The sequence below is a fragment of the Podarcis gaigeae genome (genome assembly GCF_964106915.1).
Source record: "Podarcis gaigeae genome assembly, chromosome: 12".
NCBI classification, from domain to species: domain Eukaryota; kingdom Metazoa; phylum Chordata; class Lepidosauria; order Squamata; family Lacertidae; genus Podarcis; species Podarcis gaigeae.
In genome coordinates, this window is record NC_139688.1 from 12,425,977 (window position 1) to 12,448,630 (window position 22,654).

At 43.5% G+C, this 22,654-nt stretch overlaps 1 protein-coding gene across 8 annotated transcripts in view; it reads left to right on the forward strand.

Annotated features, from left to right (window-relative positions):
* The window catches only part of DPP6 (dipeptidyl peptidase like 6), a 513,612-nt gene that overhangs the window by 340,514 nt on the left and 150,444 nt on the right, over window positions 1–22,654 (forward strand). For all 8 annotated transcript variants that reach the window (XR_014556579.1, XR_014556580.1, XR_014556581.1 and 5 more), the window contains exons 2-3: window positions 4,100–4,214; window positions 7,891–7,989. Coding sequence is in view for 2 of the 8 variants with exons in the window: in XM_083704775.1 (XP_083560901.1) it covers window positions 4,100–4,214; window positions 7,891–7,989 (214 nt within the window). In the remaining 6 variants the exon portion in view is untranslated. The remainder of the gene's footprint in view (window positions 1–4,099; window positions 4,215–7,890; window positions 7,990–22,654) is intronic.

The following is a 22,654-nucleotide window of genomic DNA, read 5'->3' on the forward strand; positions in this document are numbered from 1 at the left end:
ATGGAAATTATTTTAAGCATTCTTCCCTACCTTCTAGGATGTTCCTACAGGAATCTGAAATGATTAGGCTCCAGCTCCAAATATATGCACTGTTGGTTTTGTAATGTGCTGTTACCATCTCCACCCATGGCAAATGGCCCATAGAATATAAAAGGGGGATTTATGGTGTATCTTTTCAGCATTCACATAGGGCAGATGGAAAAATAATCTGAGCTGTGCAGTTTAAAGCAGCTCAGCCAAATATTTCTTAGTAGAGCTTTATTATAATTTTTTTTCAAGACTTCCCCCCCCCCCAACAAATATATTACTGAGCATCGATCTGGCTTCTGCAAGACTTATTTAAGAATAACAGCATGGATTTCTAGATTTATATGTAAACTAGATGTACATTTAATATTACTTCATTCACCCTGTGAGGTCCCTCCCCCTTTAAAATAATAATAGTAATGATGTCTGAGCATCTATCAAGGCTGGTTGTTTTTAAGCACTGAATTATAGCATTAGGTGCTTAGTATAGTATCACTGTGGGACGCAGGAGGCGCTGTGGGTAAAACCTCAGCGCCTAGGGCTTGCCGATCGAAAGGTTGGTGGTTCGAATCCCTGCGGCGGGGTGCGCTCCCGTCGTTCGGTCCCAGCGCCTGCCAACCTAGCAGTTCGAAAGCACCCCTGGGTGCAAGTAGATAAATAGGGACCGCTTACCAGCGGGAAGGTAAATGGCATTTCCGTGTGTGGCTCTGGCTCTGGCTCTGGCCAGAGCAGCGATGTCACGCTGGCCACGTGACCCGGACGTGTTTCCGGACAGCGCTGGCCCCCGGCCTCTTGAGTGAGATGGGCGCACAACCCCAGAGTCTGGCAAGACTGGCCCGTACGGGCAGGGGTACCTTTACCTTTACCTTTTATAGTATCACTATTTCTGTTTCTACTGCTGCTATTGTGATGATCTAGGCTACTCTGAAATACCCAGATGAATTTCTTAATTCAAGTGGAATATCAGGAAGAAACTACCTGTGAAGCTAAGTGCTGTCCCCTGTAGTTGAGTGCCTGTTTTGAAAATGATAAATATCATGTAAGGGTGGGATAAGGTCCACAGCATGTTACAGGTGGTGGGTTTTAACCCTTTCCTACATAAATGGCATTTATATTTTATATATCTTTTATATATTTTATATATCTTTTATATATATTTTATATCTACGAAAGCAAATATATATATATATATATATATATATATATATATATATATATATATAATACCCTTCAGATGCTCTTAGCTCAGGGCAGGCAAACTCCCTTTAGTGCTAACTGGAGCTTCCCTTTTCGGGATTTTATTCTCGGTCACAGTGGGTAGAAAAGGGTTGAACTCCACTGCCTCCATTTGATGGTCCTGATCCGCCCACTTCTTCCCCCTTTCAGTTTCAGTGGAGGGTGGTTCATTAGGGGTGAATAGGGCACTGGCCCACCAAGCTGAGTTTGCCTTCAGCCAGCCCACAACTGCCTTCTTCCATACAGTACTTAGAACCAGGCCAAGGGGATGACAGCTTCCCCCTCATCAGTCTCGGTGTTGTCCTTGTAGAGCTCAGTAGAGTGGGGGAGGAGGGGGACAAAACTAGAAGTACTTGCCTCTAGTGCCCCCTGCTGTTGGGCTCCTGGCCATCTGCCATATCAGTCCCAATGGGCCCCACTCACCACTGTTCATTTTGGAAACCTTGGACATGACTACAAATGATGCACCGTGCACAGTTCTCTCCTTATAAGGAATGTGGCTGTGTAAAACGGAGATTATTAGTCCTCTAGCTCCCAAAGTCAGGTTCGCAAATGCTGGTTCCCTACTTGGACCCAGGTGTGTTTCTTGTTCCTTGTTCCTCAGAGTACATAAAATGAAGCACTCCCAAGTCCACAGCTTTTTTGTATTTATTTCATGGCCTTATGTTTATCTTTGTCAATTACCTCACATAAAATGAGGCCTACCATTCCACATGTTGAAAGTTTTCCCCCTAAATGTAGAAAATTGCAATAATTTAGTTGATTGTTGTATTTTTATTACCACTGGGGAGACAGTGCCATTGCCCTCTGGATATTATTATTATTATTATTATTATTATTATTATGGCACTAAAATGTGTTGGATTGCCTTTGATTCAATAAAAACCAAATAGGGATAAAACTAGCACAAAACCCTGGCACCAGTTTGGAGTCAACTGAGCAATGTTGGGTTTGGGGCTACACCTATGGCTCCCTGTTTGTCAACTACTCAGTTTGGGGGGGGGGGTGACAGAAAACGTGAGGTTTGTGGCACAAAACTAACACAAAACTTTGGCAACAGTCTGGAGTCTTCTCAAACAAGATTGGACTTTGGGGCATTAACTTGTGACCCCGGTTTGCTGCATCAATAACTTGGGGGGCAGCACAAAACACGGGGTTCATGGCACAAAATGGCACAAAACTTTGGCATCTGTTTGGAGGGGATCCAGAATTTCAGGGTCACACATTAATGAAGCTGTGTTAGATCTGGTGTTGCTGTCTCATTGTGTAGCAGTAGCAGTCAAAAGGGTTGTTCAGATCTCACTTGGATTGCCTATTTTTCTTCAGTTTGTCCTGAAAGTCACCCTAACCACCCTCTTTGATGTCTCAGTAATAGGCAACCATCAATGCAGGTGAGCCAACTCACAGCTGATTAAGCATTGCCCTCTCTTGATCACGGGGCTGCAACATTGCCCTTGTCCCTGGCTGGGAGGAGTCGCTGCATCTAATAGTTTCTGCCCTTCTCTTTTACATTTTCTGCTAGTTTTAAAGAACCAAAAACAACAGCATGCATGCACTTGGGTCTAAAGGTTTTTTTTGATTATTTGAGAAGTTGATTTAGGCTTTGGCAGCCTACTCACATTGGCACCAGCTGACTCTCTGATTCCCCCTCTCCTTTTTGACCTCTATTGGGTTGTTGTTTTTTAATGTGAAAGGAAGGGTTGGCTGTGAACAGAGATAACAAAACCCACATTGTTTTCCTGACTCTTTGGCTAATATTGGCACGCATTAGGAAAATCACTAAATCTCCATGCCTTTTGCTGCGAGATTAAGATAGTGGTTGTTCTTTGCCTCTCAAGGGTAGGGGAAGGGTGAATGTATTACAATTTTCAAAATGCCTTTACCACAGTGCATAGAATTTGCATATATAAATGCATGTTGCTGATCGTTTAATTTTTAATTTAATTTAATTTTGTTGCTTTGAGGGTTTCTTTTTTTAAAAAAAAAAGAGTATGAAATTTCCCAACTCATTCTTCCTCTTATTTTCCTTTTTCAGAAAATTACTTGCTTTTTTCAAAATCTTCCTCTGCTGCCTGCCACCCAAACCAAAGCAACAGAGTAGGAGATAGTATAAGTGATGGGGGCCTCTATTCTGCTGGCTATCCAACATGCTGGAATGGAGCTAAGCAAGAAGGATGTGGTGCTTTTGGTCCTCTTAATCAGGCTTCTTCAGCCTCGGCCCTCCAGATGTTTTTGGCCTACAACTCCCATGATCTCTAGCTAGCAGGACCAGTGGATGGGAATTGTAGTCTCAAAACATCTGGAGGGCCGAGGTTGAGGAAGGCTGCTTTCAGTGTTGTTGAACGTCATCTCCTATCACTGACCACTTGCCACACTGACTGGGGTTGATGGGAACTGTAGTTCAACAACAGGGCCACAGGATCCTCACCCCTGCAATAAAGGGTTATCCAAGGTGGAGGGATAAGGTACTATGTAAGTGGATCTAAACTATTATCCATAAAACTAAAGTCTCATTGTGACATCAGAGCAGCTCGGTCAATGGCAGACAGGTGGTCCAAAGCCCCTGCTTGCTGGTCCTTGTACAGCAGATTTGAACCACCAATGGTTAAAATCACCAAATCTATTATTATCGCAATTCGGTTTGTCCCATGCTGCCTTGCTCTCCTAGTTACTTACGCAAATATATCTTTGCATCTGCAACAAGCAAGCTTACAGCTGCCACTATGGCTACTGAACCTAATTGCTAATTGACTAGATTCACCTTACATCGTGTTTGGATGCATTTGTTGCTCATGGCCTCTGCTTAACCATTCCTTTTTTCTTTTGCTGTTTGCAGGAGCTGGTGGGGAGCAACCCTCCACAAAGGAACTGGAAAGGAATTGCAATTGCGTTACTTGTTATTCTGGTTATCTGCTCCTTGATTGTCACTTCAGTTATCTTGCTGACACCAGGTATTTATATAACCTTTAGTTTTAGTTGCTGCTGTTGTTGTAATTTCAGTGTCTTTGGAAATGCATTTTAAAAAGGCAGGGGCCTGATTAAACTGAACTTGACGGATAGATCAATCAGATGGAGAAAATCTCTCCCCCGCTCTTTTAATCTTGAAAGCAGGGGTGTGCTTCGCTGTGTTTTTTAATGATACCGAACATGGAACAGTGATGCAGTTAGGTAATTTTAGACTAGGATTTAATGGCCTTACTGGGGCAGGAGGGCCCTCTAGATGGTAAGAGAGAGCTGCTGTGTTTAGGGGCTTTCTTGCTCAATTATTTCTCTAAGACAACGTATTATGCACTGCCCAGAAGAAAGGCAGCTACCCAACAGCTACATGGCAGAGAGAAATTCAAGGGATGAAGTTTTCTCTTTGAGTTGCTGTCTCTCAAGCAGATGTTAGTTGAGGAACCTCAAACCCAGAGATCAAATGCCACCTTCTGCACCTCTCTGTCTGCTTGTTGGGGCATTACACACACCCTTACCCTTTCCCAAGACCACATCTCTCATGAGCCCTCCTTGAGTATTTTTGCCTGGTTGGAATGTGTCCTTCAACTCTGATAATGCCTCTTTCTTGTCTGAATGGATGCTAAAGAGGGGTGGGTGGGTGTGGGTGTGTACAAACAAGCATACTGTAAAAAGGTAAAATGCACATTCATTCTCTGCCAACTTTTGATGTTGACCCTGCCAACCACTGGCATAAGGTTGCCAAGAACAGAATGTGGCCCTCAGGTTGACAGTTGTCCCTCTCACCCCTAGGTTGGAGGCATAGGTGCCTTGTCAGGAAAAGAAAGAGTGACGCCCTTATCAGACTTCAGCTACATTGATAAATTAACTCGTTCAGCTCAAGTATTTCCTTAGGAAAGATGTTCTTCCCTGGAAAGTTAAGTGAAAAAGACAAGAAGGTTAGGCTGGGTGTTCCCATAAGACCACAGTTTTCTGCTGTACATAAGAGAAAGGCTGTGGAGATAACCATTTGCCAACAAATAATTTTCTTTAATGCTAGAAAAACGCCATTTTAAACCTAAGATCAAAAGCAGAACAAGGCAGAAAAATAACATAGAGATTTCATGGGAGAGGGGTAAGAGAATATTCCTTGTTCTAACAATCAAGGAGTCGGGAAAAAGGAAGGGGAAACAGAATGAAGAACTATCTAATCTGATGGCATGTCTTCAGAATTGTCCCATGCAAAAGTAATGTCTGCCCTAACTTGAAAATCATTCCAGGCAGAGAACCTGTGGCTCTTCAGATGTTAGCCCCAGACATGAGAACTGTGGCCCATTAACATCTGCACGGCTACAGGTTCCACTTTCCTGAAGTTGGGTTGTAACCCTCAACATTGTTCTCTGGCACTGTCAGCAAATGAGCTGAGAGATTTGAACTGCGGTCTCCTTGCCTCACAGGCACAATCTTAGACATGCTGCCCTTTTATTTCAATCTCATGAAGTTATGGCATCACGCTGTTCATCGGGGTCCCTTCCAACTCTGCAATTCTGTGATTCTATCCCACTCTCCCAAGCGTTTCTGCACTGGCACACTAAGTCTTAGGACTAAACCATTATCATGTTGCAAGTGGTGGTTTGTGTGCCTGTTACTGAAATAATGCATGCTTCATGGCTAGATCTTAAGTGGCTGAAGTACCTTGGGACCAGTGAAGTAAAAAGCCATTTTCTCCTCCATTAATTGGCTCAATGGAGTCTGTTTATGGCATCTCTAAACAGGGATGTGTTTAGCCTGCATAACAAGTTAGCACTAAACAATGGGAAAGATGTTTAGTGCTGCAAGGCTTCTCATGTGCTTGGATATAAACACCCTGATTCTAAATGCATTGGCTTGGAATCTGTCCCATTGGTTCCAATTTAGAGCTGTGTGCAAATGTCCTCTCAAAATTTCACACTCTGTTTTAGTACAGAGAACTTGTGGATGGGGGAACCATTTTGCTAAATAGGGTTTGAGTAATTCTCCAACGTTTTTCTCAATGTTGTGCTTGCGTGATTTGCAATGGAAAGAGCATAGCTGCTCTGCCCCAACTTAGGCCTCTCCCTGCCCCCCATTAATTAATTACAGTTTGCAAAAGATAACGTAATATAAAAACATTAAAATATATTGAAAAGATACATTGAAAAACTGTTGGCACCATGATCACCTATTTCCATCTTTGGCAGTGCTCTAGACATAGCATTGTCCTAGAACATTGTCGGGCGAAAATGGTCCCTACTTTAAAAAAAAAGGTCAATATCTGGAGAAAATTCTGTAAAAAAACTAGAAGCTTCAGGGATTAATCAGGGAGTGTAAACTGTGCTGAGGTCATCCTCCCTACCATTTTACTGTGACAGCATCTGTACACTTCAGAATTCTGGGCACGTAATTTGTGGTTTGACAGTCAAAGTGTTAATTGATTTCTCTCTCTCTCTTCTGTTGACCTGTCCTTAATGAATGTGAACATTCATTAGAAATCATTTGGTAGAAATCATGCGTGGTGCCATTTTTTGCTTTCAAAAATGAGTCCCTGTGCAATAAAAATGCAGGAATTCAAAATATATAGTTGCATGGTGTTAACATAAAAAAGGATAATTGCCATGGCTGTAGCTAATGTATATTTAATCAGAAAACATGCATCTGGGGGAGGAAAAGTGTAATGCCATCACATTATGAGATAAAACCTGAACTACCCCTTGAAGCATTTGCCCAAAATAAAACTGATTATTAATATTTATAACTCATTGCATCCCTGTTCATAAGTACAATCAGCTGTACGGCTGATGTTTGAAATGAATGGGGGCCTCTTTACCATTTGGCAACAACCTCAAAGAAACCTCTGGCTCTTCAACACTTCATTTGTTCAGTGTGGCTTCTTGAGCTCCTCTGAGCCACAGTTTAATGCAACCCTCTCGCCTAAGATGGAGTATCCCATACCAGAAGCTACCCTGGTGTTCATTTGTCTAAAATCTACTTGGTGTAGGATATCCTTCCCCAACCTGGTGCCTTCCTGATGTTTTGGATCACAACTCCCACCAGCCTCTCTGGCTGGGGCAGATGATACTGGTTGCATAAAACATCTGGAAGACACCAAGCTGAAGAAGGCTAGTTCAGGATAACTTTGCAAGAATGAATTATTGCTACTATGATTTATGGTTTAAAACCTGCTGGCTAGCCCAGTTGGTTGGAGCGTGATGCTGATAACACCAAGGTTGCAGGTTAGAACCCTGTAAGGGACAGCTGCATGTTCCTGCATTGTAGGAAGGTGGATGAGATGTTCCTCAGGGTCTTTTCCAATGCCATGATTCTACTTTATAAATTCTTTTTCCACCCCATATTAAATACGTGGGCAGCTGCATCTGGGGACAGGAGAGACATGGGGCACGATACTCGCACTGTTTCCACTATTGCTTCACATGCAGTCTACTGTGCTGGATCAGTGCAAGAGGAGCTTTCGTTTCCATGCACACTGAGGCCATTTCCAACTTGAACTGGACCAAAATCTCTGGCATAGAAGTCTACCACGCTTCTCATGCACATATTCCCAAATATCGGTCAGTTCAAAATGAAAAGAGATAACTGGTCTCATTTGCTGAATGTGCAGATAAAATTGCAAATTAGCAGTAATGGATGGGCATTTTTCTTCTGGATGTTTTACAGTCGAAGATAATAGCCAGTCTCAAAAGAAGAAGATTACAGTGGAAGATCTGTTCAGCGAAGATTTCAAAATTCATGACCCAGAGGCTAAATGGATAAGTGGTGAGTGTTATAACCATATATGAAAATAACTTCTGTTACCTCTTGCACCATTTCTGTTTCAAATACCTTTCCCGCCGCCCCTTTTGTTTCACTTCCCTGCTATCTAAGCAAACTTTCACAAAGTGACTCTTCTGAATAGCTGGCAGATCAGAGCAGGGAGTGGGGGGATATATTATTGTCATGCCATAGGAAATGGGAGCTATTTGTAATTCTCGCAGGATTTTAATTTAAAAAGAAAAAAGAAAACTTACCAGAAACACGTGGGAAGATGATAGCAAGATGAAAGAAGGTTTTTTTAAAAAAAGGTAAGGGACCTTGAGACGCAGGGGAAGGAGGCAGTCACTGATATTGTGATGTGTGCAATGTTGCAATATTTGCTCTTCTTCCCGGTTTATGGGGGGGGGGAAGACCCACTCCCTCCTGATCCTTTGCCCTGAGGCAGAGGCACTTCAGAATCTGGCCCCTGCTGCTGCCGCAGGACGAGAGCAGGTAAAGGACCCTGGATGGGTTAAGTCCAGTCAAAAGTGCCTGTGGGGTTGTGGCGCTTATCTCGCTTCAGGCCAAGGGACCCAGCGTTTGTTCACAGACAGCTTTCTGGGTCATGTGGCCAGCATGACTAAACCGCTACTGGTCCACGGAGGACCATGACAGAAGCCAGAGTGCACAGAAACACCATTTACCTTTCCACTGCAGTGGTACCTATTTATCTACTTGCATTGGTGTGCTTTCGAACTGCTAGGTTGGCAGAAGCTGAAACAGAGTAACGTTGGCTCACCACTGTTGATCAGATTCAAACCGCCGACCTTCCGATCGGCAAGCCCAAGAGGCTCAGTGGTTTAGACTACAGTGCCACCCACACTGCCCTAGACAGGTAGATAGAACCTGACTGCACAGGCAGATAATATTTTAATACTGAACATATGAGGCTGCTTTGAGCTGAGTTGCGGATTTAGTTCCTCTAGGAACTGGCAACTGCTCTCCAAGATCTGAAGAAGACGTCGTTCCTAGGACTTTTCAACCGGAGATGGCAGGAACAGGACCTGGGACCTTTTGCATGCAATGCACATGGTCTCTCTCATAGAGCTATGCCCCCTCTCACTATTTATTATTGCAGATATTAATATTGCACAGTTTTTGAAGAATAAAAACTGACTCCTTTTAGAAGAAATTTACCAAACCCATAAAAATATTATTCAAAGTTTTACTTGCACAACTTTCTACACAACATCAACTTTACATCGAAAATATCCATATAATGTTTTGTGCTGTCTAGCACAGGCTCAGCATCTTGCAAAATGTGAAATAATTCAAATAGACCTATAAGCAAAGGTCTCTCTCTCTCTCTCTCTCTCTCTCTCTCTCTCACACACACACACACACACACACACACACACACACAGCATCTATTTCACCTGGAGCTGTTTTCCTTGGGAGCTTCATTTACATCTTCACTCCAGGCAGTCTTGAGACAAAAGACACAAAGGCTTCTCCTTTCAAAATGGAGATTTGCAACCTTTGTCACCTCACTCACATGTTAGCTAGCAGGAAACAACAATAGTTTGTTTTTGTTTTTTCTATTTTTATTTTAATGGATTTCTTCCATAAGTTGAAAAAATACTCCCGCTTTTCACGCACTGGTCTCAAGTGATTCTCTCGTACTCATGCATTTCTGTATATTCAAACAGGCACTTGGAGTCTGAGTTGATATCATTCAGCAAAGCCTCCATTTCTGTGACTTCTTAGCAGGAAACAACAATTGTTAATTAACAGCTAGTTAACGCTCAGAGAGAGCTCTTCTTGCTTTTCTAAAGTTTCAGTGGAATCTACCGTTTGAGGGGAATTAGCAGACATGGAGAACCAACCTGAGACTGTTAGATTGGGAAGACACTTTGCTTGGGAGGCTGCAGATTCAGGGGACCTGATGTAACATGGCTGACCCCCCACCCACAACTCTAGACCCTCCCATCACCCCTGTGAACAGGTGCAGTTGTGCCTCCTGGCAGATACCCAGATTGGCATCATCAGGCCTCCCATTCCCGAATCCTACTTGTGAGGCAGAAGCTCTGTCCACATGTGCTTTGTTGGCACTCCAGGAAGAGCAGCTATAAACCACTCAGTTGGTCTTTCAGTGGGGAAATCTGAGCCACAAAGCAGTGGTGATGGAAATGAGACAGGCACCTGAACCTTTTCTCTCTCTCTCTGCAAAGAGAAAAGCTGCTGGGGTGAGGGGAGACAATTTAAAGAGAAAGCAATACAGCCTACAGGAATAGGTCCCCAAATCCTACCTGTCCTTTTTTCTGCATTTCACTGCATCCTAATGTGGGTTCCTTTTATTAAGAAATGGTGGGGAAAGTTACACATAGCTATGGCTCTTGTGTCTGGCTGAAGAGAATGGAGTCATGTGTATGGCGAGTTTAGCAGAATGGGATTCATTGACTGAGTTTTCGTTCAGGTTGAAAAGACCAAAGGTTGGTCAAGCACTGAAAAAGATCTATAGCGAACTGTCACTGGGAAAGCCATTATATAAATGTCAAGCAGGTTTTTGAACTGAATGGCTTGGCCTTTCACTGTTGCTGCTTTATATTATGACGTGTCAAATTCTGACTTCAGTTACTTTTGGCACAAAAGCTCAGAGGGTCTCTGTGGCATAGCACAGCATTCTTTCCAATTTATGAGGGCTGTATTACAGGGATGGGCGTCTTGCAGAAAAATATTAAAATGCCATCCTTTTCATCAGAGGTCACCGGAACAATTTTGCAGCCTTAATTAGTTATTGCATCACTCCTGTGGGACTGGCAAGTTTTATTATTGCACTCATTTTACAGCTGGGTAAACAACAAAAACAGAGTGATGAATCTTTAAGGTCATCAGCAAGACAGCAGATGAGGTGGGAATACAATATGGTGCACCAGACATAAGCTGGTACATTGCTCTGTCTCCAGCAGGCTTCAGCTCCTTGCTAACAGTGTTTTCCAGTCTCTTGGATTCATCTTGCGGGCTCTCCAGAGAAACAGTTATGTGGTAGCCTAACGTAGCAGAAAACAATGTTGGAGACTGTGCAGAAAAAAATATATGTGCATTTGTGCATGAATTAAAACCATTTTATTTGCAAATGCAAGGGGACAATTTGAAATGGCATCGTTTCAAAGGATTTGAAATGGTCCTTGGCAGAGGTTATATCAAAAAATTCCCTGAGAAGATGTTTGAAACTTTACAAAACCAGAGCGTTAAAGCTTGCAAAGACCCCTTCATGGGTCACCATCCACCTAGCGTCAGAAGACCAAGAAGTGCTGGGGCTTCTGGTGGTTATAACCTCAATGCACAGGCAAGGTACAAATGGCAAAAGATGAGTGACTTGGAGCTCAGCTAGATTGGTAAAGAAAAAGTGTTTTATATGCATTGTGTATGCGATATAACACTGTGACACCAGATGGCACTGTGGAGGCCTGGATTTCCCTACCGGATTTCCCTGAATGTGTTTACAACGCGTTTAACTGAATCGCTTCTTTGACACGTCTAGATCCAGCCTTGGAGGAAGACTGGGATAAAATGCAACAAAGAAAATGATTTATACAGATGTTTCATTTGCCCTCCCTCCCCTCCAGTGCCCCTAGAAATAAAAAGGGAATGCAAACTATTACAGTTTTAGTGTTCTCTGTGCTCCCCACCCAGCCACCCCCTGGCAAGATTATTCTATGTCTAGTCATATCACTAGGCTTTAAGGATGTGCCTTACTCTCTTCCACATGATCAACCCCTAGAAGACTTACAGTAACAAACTGACTACAGCAGTTCAGTAATGAGCTGCAAGTAATTGCTTCTTTTATTTATGCAGATTGCTTTTCTGCCCGATCCCAAGAGCCTTTGGGATAGTCCATTCACAAGAGCTGTTGTGACATAGGCTAAGCTGTGAGATGGCGGTTTGATGAGGATGAGCAATAATTTTAATCTGGGGCCTCTATGTCCAAAGATAACATCCCAGGCAGTAAACAAGCTCTCTCTGTCTTTTTAATGCATTGCTTACTAATGAAATTATGAAGAAGACCCTGGGGGCTCTTTTGCAGATTAATGCAGAGCTTAATGGACCAGAAGTCTCTTCTTCTCTTGCTGTTAATCAGTTCCCAACATGATATTACACATTATATTGTGTGACCAAGAACCTGAACTCAGGATGGGAGGCGCTATAGCTCAGCACTAGAGCACATCTTTGCATGCACAAAGGCCCAGGTTCAATTCCTGTCATCTCTAGTTTGAAGTGTATCTAATAGCACTTGTTAGGATAGAACCTTTGCCTGGGATCTTAGAGTGACAAGCCAGTCAAATGGGATTGTATCCAGTGCAGCGCTAAGTTGAAGTTACTTAGCAGTATACTCGTTCCACTGGCAAAAAATTTTGCACCGGCAGAACAGTCATGCTCAAGAGAATGCATTCGTGGGTTTCTGGTAGCTCTGTTGTGCAACGGATTGTTGCATTGGATTCCTCTGTTGTGCAACATTATAACTCACCCATTCACTAGTACAAGAACTATCTGACATAGAACACTGAATGAAGGTCATGGTAGACAACTTTAGCCTACTTTATCCTAGTCTGACCTAGTATAAGGCAACTTCTTTCTTCATATGATGTCACTGTGAGGCTATACAATTAAAAGCAGGTTTGATTCTTAATTAGTGGGTCGCTGGGGTCAGGGACAGGTTTATTTGACAAATATGGAGTGTGTGCTCACCGGTGGGTGTGGTGGGTGGGTGAGGGAGTCCATCAGTTATTCCACAATAAATGAGGTTATTTATTTTCCATTTCTTCATGTAAGTGCCCTCAGACTGACAGCATGCATTGTGAATTTATTACACTCTACTGATAAAGCCACAGAGGCTTCTCAAATGATGCTCAGAGGCGTGGGCAGGCCATGAATTATTTATGGCTTACTCTGCATAATATTTAAGAGCTTTTATAAAATGCACAAATACTTTCAGGATTTCAAAAAAAAGGGGGGAGCCCAAATTAAAGTGGCACATAGACAGCTTGTTTTTCATTGGGGATGTCACTCCATGATGAAATACAGACTTTATATTTAGGCTGGAATTCAGTTCTCTGTGTCTTCTAGTTAGCAAAGAATACTTGTTGCCATGCTTTATTTATTTAGCAAATGTAGATCTTCCTTCTGTCACGGGACTCAATGCATTGCTTGTGGGACTCCCGTACAGTTTCCCAAGCAGGAACTGACCAGGCCCAGGCCAGTTTAGCTTTAGCAAGTTGGTTGTGCCATTCATCCTTTAACAGAAGTTGAGACAGAACTGCATTAGCCTTTGTGTTGGGTGGGAGGGATTCAGAGATTTGGAGGTAGTTTCTGGTTAAGCTGGTGTTTGCAACACTTCAAGCTGTACCTGGGCAAAGCTCCCAGCAGCGCAGCAGACCAATGTACTGCTGTTTCGGGCAGTTCTTGGATACAGCCTGTGACATCTTTATCAACAAGCAGCATATTTTTCTTCCCCCCATGGGACTGATGTAGAAGACATTGGACTCACTCTCAGTTGACAGGTTCACAGAATTGTAAATCCAGAGGGTACCAAAAGGATTGTCAAGTTCAACTTTTCCCTTCTTTTTCTCTACCCTATCAAGCATGGCAGAGCCATCCATACATTACTTTCCCACAGACTGACTTAGATCTGTGGTTCCCCCACCCAGGAGATCTGTGGCACCATTCACATAACAAAAACTACCATAGTCAACATTTTCAAAAGTAAGGGGTGCATGGCTTGTTTTTTGCAAAACTAGTACTTAGCTAGTTGGGAACCCCTAACTTAAATTATGAGGACGCGGGTGGCGCTGTGGTCTAAACCACTGAGCCTCTTGGGCTTGCCAGTCAGAAGGTCAGTGGTTCAAATCCCCACGACAGGGTGAGCGCCCATTGCTCTGTCCCAGCTCTTGCCAACCTAGCAGTTTGAAAGCACTCCAAAAGTGCAAGTAGATAAATAGGTACTGCTCTGGCGGGAAGGTAAACGGCATTTCCATGCGCTGCTCTGGTTTTGCCAGAAGCGGCTTAGTCATGGTGGCCACATGACCCGGAAAAACTGTCTGCAGACAAATGCCTGCTCCCTCGGCGTGTAAAGCGAGATGAGCGCCACAACCCCAGAGTTGTCCACAACTGGACTTAACTGTCAGGGGTCCTTTACCTTTTTTTTTTAACCTAAATTATGCATTTTACATACTGTGTCATAAGCAGTGTGTGAACAACAGTGTGAAATGTACCAAGGCACCCGCTACACACATTGAATTCCAGGTGATTTGAGAAAATAAAGACTTCCACAGGGGGAAGGGGGAACCTGTCTGAACTATCTAGCAATTTGTTTTGGGGGCAGGGGAACTCAGTGAGAAGTTGACCCAAATAAAATTTCTTCCTGATCCTAACTAACTCAGTTGAACCCCACCAAAGGATGCAAAGCTGAAAAATGAATTGGTGCCCTACATTTAGAACCCAGAAGTGTGCTGTGTTACTTGAACTTGCCTTGTCTTTACATAACATCCTTTGTGGGTCAAAAATCTCCCGCTTCTAACAAGCCCATGCTTTTAGTAGTTGTTTTCGCTGGCAGCAGGGAAAGCAACTCAGAAATTCAACCTAGCTATACCTTTACTATTAGCCCTTTTTTCCAGTGTGGACTGGCAGAGATCAGTGCAACCTGGTGGGGCTTATGGGTGCTGGATGAGTGGAATAAGCACTCCTAAAAATCCTCAATGTAAAAATGCTTTAAGAGGGTCCTTCCTGGGGATTTTGTCTTTATTATAGACTTAACACTCGTTGCTGTCATCCTGGGGACCTATTTACAAATCTCCCCGGTACAAGGAGATCACTGCAGCAATTCACAGGTACCCTGGCCAAGTTTGTGCAGCTTTTATAAAGTTAGTCTCATAATCCAGAATTTCTGTACCAGGCCTGTTTTGAGAGTCCTGCTAAACATTGTGCCAATTGTTAATGGTGATGCTGTGTATCATCATTAATCCAACCTTTGCATTGGGTCTGAGATTTAGCCGATTGTCATGCGTTGCCACTATGGCTTCCCAATGGCCAGTTCCCATGTTGCCTCAGTATGGAAACATACTAATTATGTTGTCCATACTCAGACCAGTGTCAGCAGCTGGACAGAGAGAAGTGATGAGGGAGATCACATTATTCCCAATAGGATCGTAGCTTCCATACATTAATTGAGACAACGTGCACACCCTTTTCCAGAAACTATCTCACAGTCTCAGTGAGTTATGAATTGGGCCATATGTTCCTTGTGTGTTCCAAAACACTTTAGTTGAAAACGTTTAATGCTTAAAAATAGCCGCAGCATAGATCACTTTTGAGTGAGCAGAGTGCAGCCAAAGGGCAAGGGTGGTGAAGTGAAGGTCAGTTTTGAAAGGCCAGGTGCATGTGGTCACTGACAAGGGAGGTTTTATAGCAGAGGGACATTAACTGGTAGCAAAGTCATTAGCAGAAAAAGATGTGACCTGACAAAGAGGAAAGCAGGTGGATGCACAAAAGTTGGTGAGCTGGGTCATGAGGTTCCAAATTTGATAGGACAGAACTCCTCGGCTGGCTTCTTTGTTTAGTGCCTGTTGAGTTTGACAACAGTTCATGCCTGAGTTTTGCCAGGTTAATACAATGGAGATTCATTGTGTCTTGGCTTAAGGTTGGATGATATGAAAGTTCTTTGGGTTGTACTTGAACCTACCGGGCTAGCTTCAAGGTACTGGTGTTGGTGTACAAACCCCTATGCAGCTTGCAACTAAAAGATTGCCTCACCTGCTACATACTTAACCAGTTACTGCATTCTGCAGGAGAAGGCACCCAGCAGCAAAATCATTCTGCACAATGTTGTAATCAGGCCTTTAGTTCGGTGGGACCTGCCCTTTTGAACTCCCTCCTGTTGCATTTCAAAATGTCATTTTGTTACCTGCGAAATATGTTCCTCTTTCAACAAGTCTTCTAAATTATTTATTTCCAGTTGGTATCTGTCCTAAATCTGAGCTGATTTTATGTACATGATGTTGTTGTTTTAAACCAGGCATAGGCAAACTAGGTCCTCCAGATGTTTTGGGACTACAACTCCCATCATCCCTAGCTAACAGGACCTGTGGTCAGGGATGATGGGAATTGCAGTCTCAAAACATCTGGAGGGCCGAGGTTGCCTATGCCTGGTTTAAACCATTTATATATCTATAGTTGTGGTTGTTTCTAATCCCTTTTACATGTGATCTTCATCGGTTTTTATATACGCAACTGTTTTACATGTCACATTGTAAATAGCTTTAAGATGCCTTGTGGGAAGTGACTCATAAATTAAACAAATAAATAATCTGTCCCTGCATGTCACATAAGACAGTAATGAAGCTCCAGACTAACTCCCCACTCCTCGCCTCATCCCCGCAAGTCTCTTTATGCAATTTATTCCTCATTATCCAAATAGCATCCTGATTGAAATGGTCCCTCCATTAAAAATTGTATGACAGATACACTGTCCATTAGAAGCCTTGTTTATTTCAGCAACAGCAGGTCCTCTTGCAGGATGCTACATGTGTTTCTTCACAGCGTGATGGAACACAACCTTAGATTGATTCTTTTCTGTGCCATGCTCCTCCTGAGATTAAACAGAGCAGCTCTAAGCTTTATAGCAATCAGCTTCATACAAAGGACTTGCTTTCCCTTTCATCTTTTGATACCAAGAAGTTAAGAGTCCTTGTTTCTTTTCCCTGTAGTGGCACCTAAGCTGTGATAGCACCATCAAGTAAAAAAGAAAGAAAGAAATGAATTAGTAGAGATGGGTCCATTAGAGCAGGCTTCCTCAACCTTGGGCCTCCAGATGTTTTGAGACTACAGTTCCCATCATTCCTGGCCACTGGTCCTCCTAGCTAGGGATCATGGGAGTTGTAGGCCAAAAACATTTGGAGGCCCAAGGTTGAGGAAGCCTGCATTAGAGTGAATGGGGTGTTGGTGATGTTTGGAAATCAGATGGCACCTCACCACACTTTGACCAGTGTGATGTATCAGTAGAGTATTTGGAACCCCGGCAGAGTCTTCAGAGATTTCCTGCTCCCAGCAGAACAACATCTTATTGAAGTTAAGGGAAAAACTCCCCTCCCACAAGTAACAAAGTGTTTATTGCCTCTAGACACAAGACAAAGCGAAACACTACTATCTACAGTTCTTCTGGTCTTAGAAGTAAATATACATATGTACAGAGAGATCCGCTAACACTGTCACCATGCTAGCCGACGCTAGCATGTGTAAAACCCACAGCTACTTTCAGAGTCAGACCCTGAAAACAAACAGGGCAGGACAATACATAATAAAAGCAATCTCCTAGACATGTTTTATCTCTCTCTGCATTCCTGAACCAATGGGAGGGTGAATCGCTCAGCAAGTCACATTATTATTATTTATTAAATTTATATACCGTCCTTCATCTGAAGATTTCAGGGCAGTTCACAAGATAGAAATGCAGGATAAAAGCACAAAGTAAATAGCCGGTGTGGTGTAGTGGTTAAGAGCGGTGGACTCGTAATCTGGTGAACTGGGTTCGCTTCCCCGCTCCTCCACATGCAGCTGCTGGGTGACCTTGGGCCAGTCACACTTCTCTGAAGTCTCTCAGCCCCACTCACCTCACAGAGTGTTTGTTGTGGGGGAGGAAGGGAAAGGAGAATGTTAGCCTTAGGGTAGTGATAAAGAGGGATCTCAAATCCAAAATCATCTTCTTAAAACAAAACCAAGACATAACCCGCTATCCCACAAGTATATTTAAAAGGCCATAGAATATTAATCTGCCAAAGGCCTGGTTGAAGGGGAAAGTTTTCTCCTGGTGCATATAATAAAGTAGCCAGGCAAACCTCCCTTGGGAGAGCATTCCACAAACAGGGAGCAGCCGCCGAAAAGGCCTGTTCTCATGTTGCCACTTTCCGGACCTCATGTGGAGGAGGCACACAAAGAAGGGCCCTGTCAGAGGATGACTACAGAGTCCAAGTTGGTTTGTACACTTGACCTTGCTGGTGTTGCTGTGGTAACCCAGTGCATGCGGACGTGGGGGATGTGCTGACTCAAGACCTGAGACCAAGTGCTGTGTAATTTTGTCCATTGTTTGCATCACACCAACATAGGGCACTGCCCCATCAATGTCACCCTGCCCTCAGTCAGTCACTGCTTTCTCACAGTCAGTCCAAGGGATGGCACTGCCTGTCGGCTTCCTCCTCCTCCTCCTCAGCCTCATTGTTGCCTTTGTAGAACTCAGCATGGAAGAGGACCAGAGTTAGTTGGCTCTGCCTATCAATGGCTCTGGCTCCACCTACTGTTGGCCTCCATGCCTTTCCCATTAGCTGCCTCAATTTGCATCAGCCACTGCTTTTTAGAATACTGGTGAGGTTGGGATCTGTATATAGAACTGGAGGAAAAGATTCATTACATTCTCTAGATCTGCCATCCCAGGGTTGCGCAAGTTTTGCTTATCTTTCAACCCTTCGCCATGAAGCCATGTTTTTCAAACTCTGTCCCTCACCTTTGTGTGGTCTTCAACCTTGCTGAAGAGTCCCCAGCAATATCATTATGGGGTAGGAGCCTTGGTGACACAGCATCGCATTTGATTATAGTGATACGATCATTTCTTTGTGTCAGACAAGATGGAATCATTGCCATTGCTCTGTGCTTTCAAAGGGAGCCTCTTTTTATAAAGGATGACAGTAGGAGTGGAAATAGCGTTTGATGTAGACACTTGAAAGATGTACCTCACACACATCTACTATCTGCTATAGAAACACAAACTGAGCCTTGGAGTTCAACAAAGGGAATCAAGTTTTTATTTCTTCTTAAGCCTCACTTTTTTTTCCTAGCTTGCTTTGTGCGTGTGCACACATCTGAAATAAACTGTAACTTCTGTCAGCTCCAGCAAAAGTACACTATACAGAACAGCGATCTATAGTACATATCTACCATGTATGCCTCACCTGCACCATTTTCTTGCTGTGAATTTTAAAGATGGATAGGGAAGCTTCCTGGCAGATTTTGTGAGTCTTATCAAAAGGCTTGCTTACCTTTAAATTATTTGGATGTCTTGCCCAAGCAGGAGTCTCAAGATTTTCCCTGAAATGTTACTGTATGCAAAACCTAGTCACCAGAATGCTGGACTAGGTGGCCATTAGCCTGATCTGGAAAACTCTTTCTTTGCAGATATTCGTCATCTGGTTTCCTATACTCTTCTGATGCCTTTCTTCCCCCTAACATCAAACATTCCTTATCTCCTTCATCTTTCTCAAGCTTCTTTGACTCTACTGGAAGAAGTTCATTCTCTGAAAAACCCTCAAAATCTATCCCCTCAAAGCTCTGGTCTCTGTTGACCTTTTGTTCCACTGAAGGAAACCTTGATTGGTTCTACTTGACCTTTCTTCTCCTATTACTGCTGTTTCCCTTTCCTCTCTCCCTCCCCTTCTGTGCTTCTTTTTCAGATTGTAAACCTGCAGATAAGGCAGGGATTATTTTTTTTAACCACCTAGTAATGTTTAGGCACTCAATAAGGAATAAACATTATTAACGATACCATTACTCCTACTTTATGATAGGTCTGTGCATTTAAAGCACCTGCAATAATTGCATTCAAATTAATTTGAAAGGGCTCATTTTACTGTAATGTCTTGCAGAGCTTGGACTGCATCCGGGTTTCCTTGAGCAAAGAACATAAATGTCATTAAGAAAGGGAGGGTGGAATGGAGACAGCCAAGCTGGAGTCAATGAATAAAACTGATCTCCCATCAGTTTTGTGGTGGAAATGAGCATGGAGGGAAGCTCTTACAGCTTCTTCCAAGAGCTGCGGAAAAAAGTATCAGCGTTTAAAAAATAAAATGTGGCCGCAAACAACTGCTTAAGAAGCACGTGACCAAAGCGTATGACTGACTGGACATGTAAACAAGTCAGTGCTGCAGCTGGATAAAGAACTGCTCCAGCATGGAATTCAGATAGTCAACTGCAGTGCTGCTGCAACTGACTGCCCAGAGTTTATGCTAGTTGTGTTTTCATCCATCTGCTACGCTGCTACTCTAGAGCAGGCATCTGCATCAGGTAGACCTTGGAGGTAATCTGGGGTGACGGCAAGAGGGAAATCCTGGTGATTTGCCACTCTCAGAACTAACTGCAATGTTTGGTTTGTAATGCAGGCTGGGGGTGGGGGTGAGCTTTTCATCTTTCACATCTTTCAAATTCAGGAGACCCTTCATTGCATATATATATATATATATATATATATATATGCAGGTTTTGGTGTCCTCGGGTGTCTTCCCGTGTAAAAGTTGGGGTGTCTAGGCGACGTTTCGACGAGGTCTCACTCGTCATCTTCAGGCTGGTGCTTTCGGCTTCTTGTTACTGTTCCAGTAACAAGAAGCCGAAAGCACCAGCCTGAAGATGACGAGTGAGACCTCGTCGAAACGTCGCCTAGACACCCCAACTTTTACACGGGAAGACACCCGAGGACACCAAAACCTGCATTCCTGTACCCGTGAAAATCTACGAAAGCAAATATATATATATATATATATATCCTGCCCTCCCCAGCTGAAGCTGGGCTCAGAGCGGCTAACAACAATAAAAGTAACATAGCATTCTAAAATCAGAAGCTTAGCTGACAAGAGGGGATACGTGGGGCTCAGCAAGTCACGCATTACATGCACTCTTCTCAATTTATTCCAAATACTCTTTGCCATGTTTCATTTTTAGACGAAATTTGAAGCAACAAATTTCCCGATAGCAAAAGTTTTGGGACTTCTGTTGACTGGACAGATAGCCTTGGCTTGGGGGATTATTTTAGCTCATCTTCCTTCCTTGTTTCTCACATTCAATCAGTTGTCAAATCATGTTGCTTCTTCCTGTAAAAGGTAAAGGTAAAGGTACCCCTGCCCGTAGGGGCCAGTCTTGACAGACTCTGGGGTTGGTGCGCCCATCTCACTCAAGAGGCCAGGGGCCAGCGCTGTCCGGAGACACTTCCGGGTCATGTGGCCAGCGTGACATCGCTGCTCTGGCGAGCCAGAGCCGCACACGGAAACACCGTTTACCTTCCCGCTGGTAAGCGGTCCCTATTTATCTACTTGCACCCGGAGGTGCTTTCAAACTGCTAGGTTGGCAGGCGCTGGGACCGAGCAGCGGGAGCGCACCCCGCCGCAGGGATTCGAACCGCCGACCTTTCGATCGGCAAGTCCAAGGCACTGAGGCTTTAACCCGCTTCTTCCTGTACACCACAGCAAAAAAAAAGTCTGTTCCAACAGCTAAAACTCTAGCTCATGCTTTGGTTATTGCAGTTGTCTACATTTATCTTTAAGTAATAAGCAATATGTGCATGCTCTTAAGAAACTGTGGAAAGTGTAATTTTTATATTATTTTTTACAAAACAGCAACCACAACCACACACCTTGTAAATCAACTATTATTACACTTGAAAACAGATAGCATTCCTCTGCAACACCACAAATGCAACTCAGTCGTATAATGTTGGAAAATGTCAATCACTTCTCCTACCTAGGCAGTTATCTTTCCACAAGGGCCAACAGTGATGCCAAAATCCAGCATCGTCTGAGCTCTGTGAGTGCAGCATCGTCTGAGCTCTGTGAGTGCAGAGTGTTTTAAGACCAGGACATTCACAGGGAAACCAAAATGCTTGTTTACACAGCTATTGTACTACCAACCTTACTGCATGCTTGTGAAACATGGACCACTTATAAACACCATCTCCAATTCCTCGAAAGATTCCATCAACGGTGTCTCAGAAAAATTTTACACATCACTTGGGAAGACAGGTGAACTAATATCAGTGTACTAGAAGAAGCAAAGATGACCAGTGTAGAAGCAATGATTCTTCAACATCAACTTCGTTGGACTGGTCATGTTGTGTGGATGCCTGATGATCGTCTTCCAAAGCAACTACTCTATTCCGAACTTAAAAATGGAAAGCGTAATGCTGGTGGTCAACAAAGGAGGTTTAAAGACTGTCTCAAGGCAAATCTAAAAAAATGTAGTGGAAACACTGGCCTGTGAGCGCTCCAGTTGGAGAACAGCCTTTACCAAAGGTGTCATGGGCTTTGAAGACACTCAAACGCAGGACGCAAGGGAGAAACATGCTAAGAGGAAGACACGCTTGGCAAATCCACACTGTGATCAACTCACACCCGGAAACCAATGTCCCCACTGTGGAAGGCCTCCACAGTCACTTACGGACTCATTGTTAAAACCGTGTTTATGCAAGACAATCTTACTCGGCTACGAATGATCACCAAAGAAGAAGATTTTAAACAGACGGTTCACCTAACAAGGACTCCTGCTTGCACAATGAGGCTTCCCCTTCCATCTTCCTTCTTTGTGCCCCCCCAAAAATAGCTCCAAGGGGGGGGGGTCAAGCGAACCCCCAGAACAGCACTCAGTGTGAAGATAGGGAAGCCGGAATGTGCAGAAAGAATGTTAATCACAGCACAACATTGAATTCCACCCTTTACAATTTATTTTGTTTTATTACTTTAGCCTTGTAGGGAGTGGAAGAGAAGTCAGAAGTGCACAAGTTCTGGGTCATGAGCTGCATGGCATTGACATCTCAAGAGTGCCATTTAACATTTTCTATAGCTCCAACTTCCAAGAGTGTGCTGTACAGAAAAGAGGCGACATG